The sequence below is a fragment of the Hippopotamus amphibius genome, chromosome 1 (genome assembly GCF_030028045.1).
Source record: "Hippopotamus amphibius kiboko isolate mHipAmp2 chromosome 1, mHipAmp2.hap2, whole genome shotgun sequence".
NCBI classification, from domain to species: Eukaryota; Metazoa; Chordata; class Mammalia; order Artiodactyla; family Hippopotamidae; genus Hippopotamus; species Hippopotamus amphibius.
This window is the reverse complement of record NC_080186.1, coordinates 82,929,412-82,944,522: the sequence shown is the minus strand read 5'-3', so window position 1 is coordinate 82,944,522 and position 15,111 is coordinate 82,929,412. Positions and strand designations below refer to the sequence as shown.

Below are 15,111 nucleotides of genomic sequence, written 5' to 3'. Positions count from 1 at the left end.
GGACACTGCATCTCCAAATGCAAGGGAGGGATCCCTCTCCTCCACCTCGAACTCCTTCCAACCTCCCCCTTTTCATTCCCCACAGACCTGCCGCCCACTCAGGCGGGACATCTGGGTCGTTGGCCTCGGGGCCAGGAAGTTGGAGAGTCGAGGGGGAAGGGGGCGGTCTGGGCGGCTGGCGACCCTGGTTCAGCACCTGGGCTCGCCAGCGGCTGAAGGGCACTCGCGCTCGGCTTGAATCACGGGTGAATCAGCCCTTGCAGGGTCGCGGATTTTCCTACCGGGAGGAGGCGGGGCCGGGGTGTGGACTCGCCGGGGGCCGCCCACCGAGGCGGCCGGAGCCGGTCCGGGGGCGGGGAGTCGCGAGGTGCTGCGGGGGCGGGGGGCGGGAGCCGGGCAGGCAGAGGCGAGGGCGTGCGCGCGGTCCTTTAAAGCGCGCCGGGCGCTGGCTCCCGCAGACGTGGGCTTCCCCGCTCCATCCCGCTCCATCCCGCTGCATCCCGCAGTCCCAGGCGCCTCCTGCCCAACCTCCGCAGCCTCCCCGCTTCCCCAGCCCCCGGGGCGCGCACGGAATCCTCCAGACCTCGCTGCGTCAGCTCGTGGACATGGCGACCCCCACCCGGCGCCGAGTGCCCTGCCCCGAGGCCGCCGTCGCTCGGGCCCTGCTCTTCGGCTGGGTCCTCGTCCAGGTGGCCGGAGCCGCAGGTGAGTGGCGCCCGCCGCCGGGAGGAGGGAGGACAGTTCTGGCTGGCAGCGGGCTCGCCCTGCCGCCCCGAGGTGCCAGCCGCCCGGGACCCGCCGCCCCTTCTGCTGGAAATGCTGGCTCGGGGCGTCCAGCGTTGCATGAGTGCGTTTGGGGCTCTCACTTTAAGTTTAGGGGAAGGGAGCCGACACCTTGAAGGTGGTGGGTTGTGGCTCCGCAGCTGCACGGGTCGGCATGCAGTGTTTGAGTGTTATCCTTCATTATTTGTGCACTTTCCTTCATAAAAAGCGCTCTTGGTCTTACCTTGATCGTCTGTGCTTTAGATTAGGTTAGAAGCAATCCTTACAAAATGTCGCTTGGATTGGAGCAGGCGTCACATTGTGAATGCCCAGTAAGCCTGTTCGGTGTGGGGGACAGGGCAGAGACTGGCCTGCTGAGAATTGACAAAGCAGACCTTAACAATCAGGCATCCTAACTGAATACATCCGAAGGTGTGACTTGCCTGGGTGTCCACGAAAGTTTCAGAATAGAAATATTTTAGATAAAAATGAAAAAAGTCAAGATTTGATTTTTTTTATTGGATGCAGTCCTAACTCTTCTTACACATGTGGGCTTTGCCCTTTAACATAACTTACAAGGAAAATCCTTTCTAGCCGGCCTTCCCTGCTAAGTTGAATCTGGAGTCTTGTCCTTTCCCCTTCCCCAGTTGGGCAGTGGACACTCTAGGCCACTGAGGGCTCCTGGGCTGTGCTTCCAGGTCGTTATCACAGGGCTTCCCCCATGAATAATGTCAAACAAGGATTTGAAGATTCTTGTGTGTTTCTTTAGGTTACCCGGTCAGTTTTGCCGTAAGGAAATTCTGGGTTTAGGAAAAAATTGCAGATTTTTTCTTATGATAATTCAGTTAAAGCTTTTGTGGTTGGAAAAATATTAATGTGAGATTTATGATGATCTTGGGGAGTGGGAAGATGTTTTATACCATCAGCATGAAATTGTGTGCAGAGAAGTTCATGTAAACATTAATAGTTGTTTCTCTGTTGTTTAAAGGCACTACAGATGTAGTAGTAGCATATAATTTAACTTGGAAGTCAACTAATTTCAAGACCATTTTGGAGTGGGAACCCAAGCCCATCAATCATGTCTACACTGTTCAGATAAGGTAAGCTAGTTACCGAAAAAGAAAAATAAGATTTTTCCACTGTTTCCACTTTCCTCTGCTGAATACAAATGCTTTAAAGCTGATTGATCGATGCCATTATTTAACAGATAACAAAGAGGAGGGCGCTCATGGTAATTTGTTGGCCAGAGCCATACTGTATCAAGCCTGCAACATTTCCAGACCTTAAATTGATAGAACATTTTAATTGCTTTTGGAGATGATGGGGAAATTTGTAAGTGGAGTATAAGCTGTGGAGAGAAGAACCTTCTTGAGCAAGCCACGGTAGCAGTGATTGCTGATAATTCATCTCATCTAAGTCCACATGTCTTTTTCCATGCTGTCTAGACTTCTAGGCGGATCTAACATGTTAGAGAAGAGGTGGGGAAGAGTTCGGATGTATGCATTGCCCTTAAGCAGTGTTTGATTCATTAATCTTTGGATTCATGATTCAAAATTCGGCTGCATACATGATCTTGGAGGAGGTCAAATTTGTGACTCACTGAGGAGGGAAGGAATACTCCTCTGTCTGCACCCTGAGCTGTCCTAGCTGCTGCGCTCATCCGTCCTCATCCCTGATTGGCAGCTCTGCCCAGGAGCCCCTAATTCAGCATATTCAGTCTCAGTGTCCTCTCCTTGATGGTTGTCACCATATTTTTGGCAAGTGTTTGGTTCCTGAAATGTTCTCGGAAGCTTGGTAGAGCTCTTATTAAGTAGAGGAGAGCAGCTGTGGAAACTGACACTACTTGTATAGGCACAAAAGTATCGCTGGCTAAAATTAAATGTGCTTTGCTGTTTTGTTTAGCCTGTGCCAAGCCTTTTGTAGCATTTCGAATGCAGCTCCTAAGTATGGAGTAGGTCTTTTAGGTGGAATTTTTTTTTCCCCTAAAATTAACTTCGTGACAACTCTTGCCAAGTCAACGGGAAAGAGAATTTGTATGTGCATGCATGCTTGTATAGATACGTAGAAGGATTTAAAGGAATTTCTTAGCTCGAGGTCATAATTATGATTATGGTCACACTTGTCAAATCAGATTCTACTAGTTGAGAGTTAGTAATTCCACTGATACAGAGTTGAAGTTTACCTTAGTAGACACTTTCCTTCTGGGGAGTGAAAATAAGATTTTTAGGAGGAACACTTACCTCCTAAATACATTGAGTCTGGTGAACGTGAGGAAACATATTTTTGATTTACCAGATTTTTAAACATAATCCTTTGTCAAACCAAAGTACTTGGACTTTGCAAGGCTGCTGTTATCTAAGTGGAGGCAACCCCCATGTGCAAACATCCTAGTGCAGAGCTGCAGCCTGGGGGCGCCCGCGGACCCGGGGTGGGGGTGGTCCCTGCCGAGCCAGCCATCTCCCCACCTGTGCTGGAGGACGGGCGAGCAGTCCCTTGCCCCTGCCCGAGACCCACACTCTTCCATGACCAGCCCACGGCTACATGGGATTCCTGAGTGAAGGGACTATGGCAGTCATTTTATGGAAGAGGAAACTGGCCCTAAGAAGGTGAGGGACTTATTCATGACTGTGCAGAGGGCACGCGCCAGCAGGGTCAGGAACCAAGGTCTCCCCAGCAGGGCGCACCACCCCCTCCTCAGTGGGTCTCTCCAGGGCTGATGTGAGGCTCCAAAGCCGGGAGGAGGAAAGCAAGCCGTTCCCACTGGTCTCCTCAGTGTGCCTTCCTCCCTCCCAGTTTCCTTCCCTAGAGAACGCGTCTTGGCCTGCTGCTTCTTCTGACGCAGTTGCCTCACCACCAGCCTGTCCCCAAACACAGGGCACCACTGCTGTGCCTAAAGCCCTCTCTTGCAGCTCCAGCTGCATTTTTCCCCTTTGGAGACAGTTTTCAGCGGTGATTGCAGAGGGTTACTGGCTCAAGCCTTAGCACCGGATGATCCCCTGTAACACGGATTCCATGAAACATTCTGAATTCTAAAATGGAACTTACAAAGCTTGTAGAAAACAACCTGCTCCTTAATTGGTGAGTCTGAATTCTCTTGGGATTTTTTAGAAGTTCCGTAGGGACTTTTATTATTGCCAAATCAGGAGATTTTGCAATACCCAAAGGAACCTCGGAGACGCTTATAGTACTCATGCTGATTATAGCATTCAGGGGAACTTACTGCAGAACTGCCCCTTGCTAACCTGTTCGCAGCACTTGTTAGCTTTATTACTTTTGTGATTTAGTTGCTTGTGCTGAATGTTGCCAGAGGACTGTGCTTCCTGCTGTGAGCTGAGAGGAACCAAATGCTCTCTCTCGGATGGAATGTAGCTGCAGCACCCAGCAGTGTTTCTCCTGTTATCTGAGCAACTTGTTTGCCATAGCGGTGGAGAAGAATCATCAGGTTCTTGTTCACTTTTTAAAATAGAAATGATGTAATTTTTAAAAATGCATTCTGGTCATTCTGGAATTAAGACTGCATCTCTACTTTTGTCATAGAAAATTAGAGAAATCTAAGAGTCTGTAAACGGGTATTTCTGTATCAATCTAAGTGTGTAAATTTAAGGACCAAGAGTATGTTTATCAACACCCTCTTAGCCCAGTTATTTAGTTCAGACTTTTAAAAAGTACTTATTTATGGTTCTTATGCCTGTATGTAGACCGTTGAATCCATATGGCAGTTTGCTTTCCCCCAATTCAACCTCTAAATATGAACCATCTAACACTCAGCGAGGCCTGGCCGTGTGCAAGCCCTAAAGCCCCACTGCTCGATGGGGGAGCAGAAGGGCGGGGAGCCCTGGTACCATGCTCATGTTACTGCTTTAATGAGATATCAGTGCTGGGGGATGGGGAAGGGAGAGATCAATTCTGAGCAAGGAAATCTGAAGATTCCTGCAGAAGGTGGGGTTGGAACGTGGCCTTGAATGATGGGGAGGGCACTCTGGTGGTTGATGATGGCGAAGAGCAGGGTAGCTGTGAACTTGTGTGGGACAGATGTGTGTGGATCAAGTTGCAGTGACATTCATCTGGGAGTTGCTTCGGTCCTGCAGAATAATTTCATTTTTTGTAGAAGTTCTTTATATCATTTCAGGATAATTTCATTTTTAGTAGTTCTTTAAATCATTTCCTCTTCAATGACATCTTACAAAAGAAAGCTCTGTCTTTAATCAGATCTGTTTCTTAGTCTCAGACTTTGACAGATACCACCTGTATTAATACTCTATCATTTTTGATGGCCCATCTTGTGAAAGTGAGGGAGGCATGTAGTATAATGAGAGGAACAGACCCAGCTCTCACGTCATAAGCTGTGAGACCTTGTACAAATTACCCAGCAGCTCTGAGCTTCAGTGTCCTCATATGTGAGAAAGATCCAATACTTTCTTGGATTACACCAAGCGAAGTAACATGTTTAAGGGTCCAGTGCAGCGCCTGACTTATCATAGTTTTAATAACTGTTAAATAATGACACCAATAATGGTCATAATAGAATGTAATAGAATAGATCATCATATAGACTCCATTAGTACTGCACTGACTATATTCTACAAAGAATATAGGATGTGATAAACATAATAATATGATATAAGTAGACTGTGATAAATAATTGGGTCATGATGGAAGGTTGCCCTTTCTCCCACACAGTCATGACAGATCATCTACGTTTTAAGAAAGATAACGAAACGGTTAAGGCACAGACCCAGTAGTCCAATTGCTGTCTGGCTCACAATCCAGCTGTGTGACTTTGAGCTGGACACCCAATCTCCCCTTGCCTCAGTTGCCTTGTATCAGTAAGCACGGAGACAATTACAGAGCCACCCCTGCTTGCTGTGAGGATGCAAACTCGTCTAAAGTGCCCAGTGTAGCAGACGCCTCCTTGGGATTGCTCGTGGAAGCTGCTACTGTAGCACAGCACCGCAGCCAGAAAGCAATTCGTCTTGTTGGATGCAAATCATAATGTTCCATTTGTCTTCCTTCCTTCAGCTCCAGATTAGGAAATTGGAAAAACAAATGCTTCTACACAAGAGACACAGAGTGTGATGTCACCGATGAGATTGTGAAAAACGTGACTGAGACATACTTGGCACGGGTCATTTCCTACCCGGTGGATGCCATCGATTCTACCTGGGAGCCTCCGTTTACCAACTCCCCGGAGTTCACACCCTACCTGGAAAGTAAGTAGTTCAGTTTGTAGTAACCTTTCAATCTTGTCTTCATAAACTTCTGAATATTCTTGTGAGCTTGTGACCCGTAGGAGCCATTACATAAAAAAATATTTATCCATAAACACATCTTCTTTCTCAGAAACTCAGAAACTTTCTCAGAAACTCAGAAACTTTCTCAGCCCCCTTCACTCTTCCAGGTGTGGCAGGAGGTTCACGGAACGTGAAGTTTAGAGTTGATAACAGTATCATCAAGTAGGTTTCTCCACCCGTCTGTCCCCAGACCGTACCAGTAACTTGCTGGATGAAGGGCAGGGAGTAGGAAATTCACCAAGGCTGGGATTCCAGTATTTCCCCTTATATATTTAGGAGATTTTATATATCTCACTTCTGAATTTTCTGTCCCTTCATCAGACCAGAAGTCCCAGTTTAGGGTTTTTTAACAAATCTGGGGGGAAAGTTCAGTTTCCCTCCGATCTCATAATTGGGCTTGCTGACGGTTTTAATCACTTGACTGTAATTAGAGTCTCGTGGTGTGCTGGCACTTGCCAGGCCAGCTCCCATCCTGCTTCCTTCATGCTGGTCTTGAAAACATGGAATGCTTTTCTCCCCAGGCTTTGGCCCAGTAAAGTGACTTGAGCATCTGCTAAGGGAGTGCAGAGGCTTCCTGCCAAGTAGGAGACATAAATTTTTGGTCACGGCTATGGTTCTGAACTAGGTATTTGAAGTAAACATATGTAGCACATTGAGAAGAGTGAAATCAGCTGCTGTAGCAAGATTTAGAATGAAAGTGTTGTGTTAATGGTACTTTTATATTTACCCCTCTGACACCCAGAGGGGAGTTTCTCAAGGCAGGGATGGAGAGAAGAGGGCAGAGGGACAGGCAGCTGCCTTTCCCCTTAGTATCTACTTTGAGGGTGGAAATAGGGGCAGCCTCATCCTGGGGGAATCTGGCTGCCAGCCCTGAGCCGCTGGGTGCCAGAGCCTGCCTTCAAACTCCTCCACTGCTTCTTCCTGTGTGCCTCTCCTGGCACTTAGCAAGAGTCTAGACCCCACCCACAGCCGCCTGCAGTAACCGCAGGGTCATTGATATTTATTCTCCCAACATTGGCAGCATCCTCCTGATTTCTTTTTATAGTTCTTGAGCTTTTTACAAGCCACTTCAGATCCTTTTTTGGTGCGAGAGAGAAAATAGTTTATATTTTTGCATATGCTCACACACACACCTACTTGCATGTAATTCCTGTTAAATTATTGGGATTTGTTTTACAGTCATTCAAACAAAGCACATGAGATAACTGAGCCACTGAAGAGACCTGGTGGTTAAAACTGGTTCCTTGAGGTACCAAGGACATGTCACGGGCTTTCCCACAGCCTCTAATTTATTGTCTAAAATATGGAATCTTATGCAGCAGTTTGGTTAACCACATGTGGCTGTTGAGCACTTGAAATACGGCTAATGCCCTAAGTGCAAAATACACACTGGATTTTGAGAAAGATCTCCGAAAGTTTTTATATTGATTAAATGTTAAAATGATAATATTTTAGCCATATGTGGTTAAATGAAATACATTTTCAAAATTAACTTCACCTGTTCCTTTTTACATTTTCTAATGTGACCGCAAGGAAATGTAAGGTGACATCTGTGGCTCCCATTACATCTCCACTGGACAGCAGTGCTGTAGACCCTCTTCGGGTTCAGCTCTGGTGCCAGGGAGCTGCTTCTATGAGGTGTTTCATGAGGGATGACTAGGTTGTTATTAACCGTGATAACTAAATGGGATTCTATTTTGTATAGAATTCTTTGGTTCCAACGAAGCTCATTTTCTGTGTTTTAGCAAACCTCGGATGGCCAACAAATCAGAGTTTTGAACAGGTTGGGACAAAACTGAAGGTGACCGTACAAGATCCACTCACCTTAGTCAGAGTGAACGGCACATTCCTGAGCCTCCGGGATGTTTTTGGCAAGGACATGAATTATGTACTTTATTATTGGAGAGCTTCAAGTACAGGAAAGGTGAGCATTCTTTTGTTTTCATGACTTGTTTTAAATTGCAGATCCTTGATTTTATAGCCTACTTCTTCTCCAGCTCACACATCAGAGCGGGTGGTTGAGAGGGCAGTGTGGTGGAGTGGGAGGCGGGCTGCTGTCCTGCTTCTACCTGTGACTTCCTGCTGCCTTGGGCAGGGCCTCCTCGGATACTCAGTTTCCTCAGCCAAGGGGGGCTGGACCAGTTACCTCTGAGGTTCCCGCCAGCTCCCACATTTCTTCCTCTACTGAGGATTCCAGAGACAAAATTTATTTTCCATTCAACAAATAATACTTCATTCCTTTTTGCAGATATCTTGTAAAAGGGCTAAAAATTGGGTTGGATGTGCCCAAACTGGGTATCTTCATCCTTGGGGAAAAAAAATCTTTAGCAGTTACCAGAGGAACTTGATGAGCCAACTTACTTCTAATCCTTTTTGTCAGATGTGTCCATGTAGCAGCTTTTAGTATCACAGTGACTTAGTAAAGGGGACAGAATTCACTCTGAGCCCAGACAATTAAAGAACTCTATCCTTTAACAGAAAAAGGCCACGACAAACACTAATGAGTTTTCAATTGATGTGGATAAAGGAGAAAACTACTGTTTCACTGTTCAAGCAGTGATTCCATCACGAAAAACTAACCAGAAGAGTCTAGAAAGTCCCATCGAATGTACTAGCCAAGAGAAAGGTCTGTTCTCAGGTGAGTGTCTCTGCCCTTGGTCTGTCTGGGAGGCAGGGGTGCCTTCCAGGACCAGGATGTACTTTCTTCAGGGGTAAGCTGCCTTAGTTTTTTGTGTTTTGGTGGGTACTCATAATTTTAGGCATTTATAAGTGTTTCTGTGTTGTTCTCTCGTATGAGCAAGGGTTTTTTGGAGCACCTACCATGTGCTAAGGTCTCCGCTGAGCCCTGGGCCCATGGCACGTGTTCAGGATTTAGCATCAAATCACAGAATTCTCTGGGCATTTTTTCATACTTAAATTCTGATTTGGGGGGCGTGGGGGGAGCTTCTGGACCAGGTGCAGCAGCACCCAGTGGACATTTGTGAGCACCTGCTGTGGGCTGTTGCCACAAAGGTTGTAACCCATGAAGGGAAGAGATTGCGTCGGTGAGATATACCACGTGCATGTGTGTGCCTGGGCGGCACGTGTGTGCACATACGTACCACCCCAGGGCCCAGACGCCAAGGGAGGAGTGGACCTTATCCGGAGGTGCCGCAGGGGTCTAGGCGCGTGCATGAGACTGAGAGCCCAGGAACCTCCCTCCCTCCAGGCTTGATCAGGATAGTGCCCTGAGTACTTCTAGGGAACGAATGAGTCAGAGGATAGTAATAATGATCTAGTGCCTTGCAAAGATGTAATTTAAACATTTTTAAAACACTTTTAAAATTCTCTCCCGTTTATCGACACTGACATGAGGGAAGGGCTCCCTTTCCCTCTGGTCCTGCACCCTCTGGGCCATCATACCCACAGCCCTCACATCCATCTTCCTGACGCTGGCTCGAGTTCCGCTGCTCTGTGTCTTTGTGCACACCTAGATCGCTGCTTCCCCTGCTTCTTCTCTATCTGCTGAATTGTGTCCTTTGAGAATTGTTTCAAATGCCACCTCCCCCAGGAAGCCTTCTTATTGCCCCAACCAGTGATCATCTCTTCTTTACTTGAATCTTGGTAGCGCTTCTGTATCTCTCTTTGCGCTGATAGTTCATCTTCTGCCATAATCGTCGCCACCAAACTCAGCATCATTTTTAGCCACTTGTTTCTAACAGCTGTTCTTGCTTCCGTCTACGTGTGTCTTTCTAGGCCTTGAGCATTATCCAGTTAACATTAAGTGCTTTTTCACCATTGTCAATTGCCTGCAAACATCTAGCGTTTAAGAGAGTCTTTCCTAATTGAAATGTGTTGTGGCGGAAAGAGTGGAGGAAAGAAATTTCGTTATGCAAGAGCAGGATGGTGTAATTTGGGGTGATGCCCTCAGTTCTGCCCACTGATGAATGGGATTTGAGCGCTCTCTCCGAGTTGACTTGGTACCTTGTCTTTCAGAAACGTTCTGCATCGTTGCAGCGGCGGTGCTTGTGGTCACCACCTTCGTCGTGGTCCTGTCTGTGTCTCTGTACAAGTGCAGGAAGGCGAGAGCAAGGGGAAGCGGGAAGGAGAGCTCGCCCCTCAACGTTACATAAGAGAGCCTGCTCTTGGATCTGCCAGCTCTGCAGAGCTCGTGTTGCACTGTGACCAAGAACGTTTAAGGCAGCAGAATACGTTAGAAACACAAACGAGCGTTTTGGAGCATAGAGACCCTTGGGCTCGAAGAAAGCTCTTATCTGATCTGTTCTCACGATAAGCATTCTGGTTTCGACATCAGCATCAGCCACTTTGGAATGTCATGAGCGGTACAACCAATTCCAAGTTTTTAAAATTTCTCTTTTAACACTATGGCACCTTTTGCACGTCATGCTTTAGACTGTATGTTTTCTACACTCAAGTTGAAGCCAGATCATCTAAGGAAAAACAAATGAACAAATGCCCTAAAAAATCCTGGGTGGACTTTTGGAGAACTTTTGAGAGACTGACTTTAAACCGTGTGGGAGAGTAAAATGGAAGTTGGGTGGGCTTTCTAACATATGTCTGTCCTTCTGTAATATGGTGTTTAGGTTGTTTTTTTGTCTCTTTTTTTGTTTTCTTGAGTACTTCTGGAGGTTCGAAACAACTGGCAAACGTTCACATGAATGTGTTAAAAGCAGAAGACTTGTATTGGGACACATTCCTAACATGCATTACAGTTTAGCACTTTGACTTAAATGCTGTTGATGAAATACTTGACAGCTAACTATATTTTTATAAGACTACTACACCAGCAAATTACATAGAGTTTAAGATTTAAGGTACTTCAAACTTTATGGTCAACATTGTATATATTTATATAATTTGAAAAAAGGTTTTATATATGGGGATTTTCTATTTATAGAGGTAATATTGTTCTGTTTGTATATGTTGAGATAATTTATTTAATATACTTTTATATAAATAAAGGTGACTGGGAATCGTGGCTATTTATTATATCTTATTTAGTTATTATTTGTGGTTTGGCCTTTGTATTAGTTGGCTCTGCTGCAGAAACAAATGGCCCTGAAATTCTCAGTGGCTTATGACAATGGTATCTTTATATTACACTTACAGTTTGGTGGCTGTGGATTTGACTGCAGCTCTTCTTAATGTCTTCTGATTCTAGGACCCAAACCAAAGGTGAAGCCCCTATTTGGATCAGGGCAGAGGGAAAAACAAACAACTGGTAGAACACACAGCCATGTCTTTAAGGTTTAAGCCGCCTCCTAAAACTTCTCCTCCAGAGTGGCTCACTGTCACTTCTGCTCAGATGCCAGTGGCCCAGGCAAGACATGACCAAGCCTGATAAGACTCTACCTGCCGGGAGGCATCGCAAGTCACACGGCAACAGGCAGGGATGTATAGTTTCCAGGGAAAGGAGGAAATTATACCATCTACCGCAGGCTTAGCAGGAGAGAGTTCTTTCCGTGGGCATTAGTTTGAGTCGCAGATGAAGGTTGGAGAGGAGAACAGAAGAAAAATTCTTTGGATTTTTGAAAGAAAATTGGATAAAAGGACAATGTAAGATAGGGAGAGGGAGAAGTGACTAGAGTCTTTACAGTTATTAAAAGCAAACTATGTTGAGAGCTCTTTGTGGGCAGGATGAGGTCTGCTGCTCCTTGAGGGTGACCTTAGGGGGGGGGGGGGCTCTTAGACATGGCTGAGTCAAAATGACTTCACTACCTCCATCTAGAATGTAGAAATAGTGAGTCCTCTATTCAAATGCAAATAAAATCTAGCAGAGCAGCTTGATCTCACAACTGCATGAAAAGAGGATTCTAAGTAGTAATGAAAATGAGGCTCCTGGTACCCAATTGAGCCACAGATGCATTTGCTTCCTGCTGTGGAAGGCTGGCCAGTGCAGCCTAGGGAAAGCTTCCAGAGGACACCCCCACTGGACGTGGTCCCACCAAGGAGACACTGAGCAAGCACTGAAAGTGACAACTCAGTTCATTGTCCAGCTGTTCATGAACTTAAGTGTATTTTGTACCTTTGCTCCAAAGAACACAAAGCATTGTCATTAAAAATCTAAACAAGAAATCTTAGATATAACACTATATTCTAAGAAAGAACGGGGCCAAACTTTTCACATCCTCATAAAGATGGCAGCCTGAAGGGAAAAAAAAAATTGGAGAAATTCAGGAAAACAGACCAGCAGTTGGTTTGTTGGGCTGGTTTCGTTGGGTTGTTTGCCACAGTCAATCTGTGCCAACGCTGGAGTGGCATTCACACCAGAAGAAGAGGGTGTGCATTTGCAGCAGAGTCAACAAAAGGGAGGTTGGCATGGGGCATGCCCCGAAAAAAGTGTGCTTTGGCTGCTATCTTGAATTCCTGCTCACATGGGGCTATCTGGGACAAAAAGGTTAGTGCATGCGGGGTAGAGCAAGGTCCCAGAGAGGACATCTGACTGGGTGGTTCCATCAGGCTGCTCTCTCCCTGCCAAGAATAAGTACAGCATTATGCCATTCCATGGCCTTCTAATCTAAGGAATTTGGTCCCACTAAAGAAAATACTGGCAGAGTGAAAGCAGGTCTGGGTAGTAATGAGGTGTCTGGCTGTTCACAGGGAAGGAATTCATTGCAGATCCAAATGAGGCTACACTGCAATGATTGCGAAGCTTCAATTCTGCACATTTTAACCACGACTCAGGTTTCCACACCCGTCCTTGTCGCTGAGACGAGAGGGCTGCTGCTCAGACCATCATCGTGGTTAGCGCTGCAGCAGAAAACCATACTCTATTGCTGGCTGGTATCCAGAAACTATTGCCCCAGTGGGTCAAATTATACTTCATTATTTACCCGGCCCCTTAAAATATCCCGTAAAGCTGTTAGTCAACTAAACGTTCATGCTTTGAAGAGAGTTTTACCATCTTAAGCTATTAACCAAGTTTCACCTACATATAAGAGACTAATATTTGTAAGGACCGGTCTCAAATAAACAAAGGGACAATTCTCTCTAGAGACCAAATAGTAAATAAACTCATTCTAAGACGTGTATTTAGTAAGTGCTATTTTTCTCCAGAGGTTGCCTAAGAAGCTTTGTGAAGGTTACAATGTGACTTTCATTCATACCACAGGCTTACAGTGGATTCTAGTTCTTTCCCACAGTGCTGCTTTTCAATTGCAGACAGAGGTGATTCTGGCTTTGTCATTCAGCACACTCCTTCCTCATGGCTGCAGAAACTGGTTTAGGGGTAGGTATATGCCCCAACCAAGTCTAGGAAGGGTGACTCTCAGGGCTCTTTCTGGGCATGTTGGGATGCTCTCTTTCTGGATGCAGGTAGTGAAGAAATATTGTAGCCCCAACGTTAGCTTAATCCAGTGGTTCTCAAAGTGTGGTCCCACATCTCAAGTGATGGGATAATTAGCATCATCTGAGAGCTTGTTAGAAATGCAAATTCATAACCCTGACCTCAGACTTACTGAATTAGAAATCTGTATTTTAACAAGAAGCCCTTCAAGTGATTCTAATGGTCAGTAAAGTTTCAGAACCATTGGCTTCATCTATAATTTACTGCAACTGAGAGACTGGCAGTAGCCCTAGACACAAATGAGGCATTCCTAGCCTCCTTGGGAGAGGTCAGAAAGCAGCTTGCTGTGAAGCCAAAATCAAATTAAGAATACATAAAGCATAGACAAGATCCTCTGTCTGTAGCTGCACTGGAAGGTCTGCCACATATGGGTCTGTTAGGGTTTTTTCTGCAGCAAGGTACCGAAACTCTTTCAAGAGAACTTAAACAAGATCGGGAAGCCTGTTTTCTCTTTTGTCAAGTGAGCTAATTGGTCGAAAGATCTTCAATCTCTTTTAGCCTAAATTCCATGATTATGTGCTTATTAGAACATGAATAATTAACAACTGAAAACACTTTCTCTGGGAGAAATGAAGACTTTAAAACAATCCAGGAATTTTGTAACAGAAGTTGCAATTCATCTTGAATATACAAAATTAAATGAACAGTTAAAACAGGGTTCTAAAAAAGCTTTAAGAAAAAGGTTTTTAACGTAACAACCTTAATCCAGCCTGGTTTTTCAAAAATCACCATGGTTTTCAAAAACACCATGCTCCATCTGCAAAGAAACTTGTCTTCTCTAAGCATATATCAGGTCAGAAAATAAGAAGCATTCAGAGGGGCAGGAAAATGTTTTTTCCTTTGCATAACCGCATTTGGGACGGAAGTGTCCTTTAATGACTGAGATTGTGGTGCCATCTTCAGTTCCCAAGGAGGATTGCAACTTAACAAGAATTCATGAACTGCATTCTAAAAAGTAAAGGAATAGTAAGTGAAACTGAAAACACCTGTAAATGTGAAGAATGAATGAACGTGGGGGTTGGGGTGGCCAGAATCACTGAACCAGAGAACCTTCTCCAAGTTGCTGTAACTCTACCTGTGATGGTCTCTTTAGTCCACAGCTAGAGCTCCACCCCAGATCCTGCTACTTAAAGTGTGGTCTCAGGACAGACAGTGTTTGAGCATCATTTGAGAGGTAGTTAGAGATGGAAATTCTCCGACCCCTCCCCTGACCTACTGAACCAGAATCTGCATTTTCCAGGTGATTTGTATGCACACTGAAGTCTGAGAAGCTCTGTGCTCCGTGCTTTCCCCAATCATTTAGCCCACTCTTCTGATTTCACAAAGGCAGGGTAGGGGAAGTAAGGTGGTGAAGGGAAAAGAGACACTTCACCAATGGATAGAACCACATAGCCTTGAGTAGATGCCATTTATTAAACTTAAATTTCAGCAGATTATTAATCTTTGCCAAGCAGAGCCATGATCATATTGCAAATACTACACATTCCACTAGGACAGTACTTTGAGGAACCTCTGCTTTGTTCTAAAGACCAAAAGCTTTCCTGCCTCGATTTCACTGATTCATGTGCCCTGCTTCTACCTACCCATCCTTCAAGACTGTGGATAATAATAGCTGGATCTCACCCAGGAGCTTTCCTCTCCCAGATTCCCAGTGGACTCTTCCTACTGCCTTACTGCACTCTCACAATTATTTCTTACCACCCTGAATGTTGT

At 45.4% G+C, this 15,111-nt stretch overlaps 1 protein-coding gene across 5 annotated transcripts in view; it reads left to right on the top strand.

Moving 5' to 3' along the window:
- F3 (coagulation factor III, tissue factor) overlaps nt 1–11,026 on the top strand; it is a 42,112-nt gene extending 31,086 nt beyond the window's left edge. For 2 of the 5 annotated variants that reach the window (XM_057718080.1, XM_057718087.1), the window contains exons 3-8: nt 459–705; nt 1,751–1,862; nt 5,782–5,972; nt 7,799–7,977; nt 8,532–8,691; nt 10,029–11,026. In XM_057718080.1, coding sequence (XP_057574063.1) covers nt 606–705; nt 1,751–1,862; nt 5,782–5,972; nt 7,799–7,977; nt 8,532–8,691; nt 10,029–10,165 — 879 coding nt within the window. In that variant the 5' untranslated portion in view covers nt 459–605 and the 3' untranslated portion in view covers nt 10,166–11,026. Of the gene's footprint in view, nt 1–3; nt 706–1,750; nt 1,863–5,781; nt 5,973–7,798; nt 7,978–8,531; nt 8,692–10,028 lie in introns of those variants that run through there. The other 3 variants (XM_057718069.1, XM_057718096.1, XM_057718060.1) reach the window with 3 other exon arrangements.
- The last annotated feature ends 4,085 nt before the right edge of the window (nt 11,027–15,111 follow it).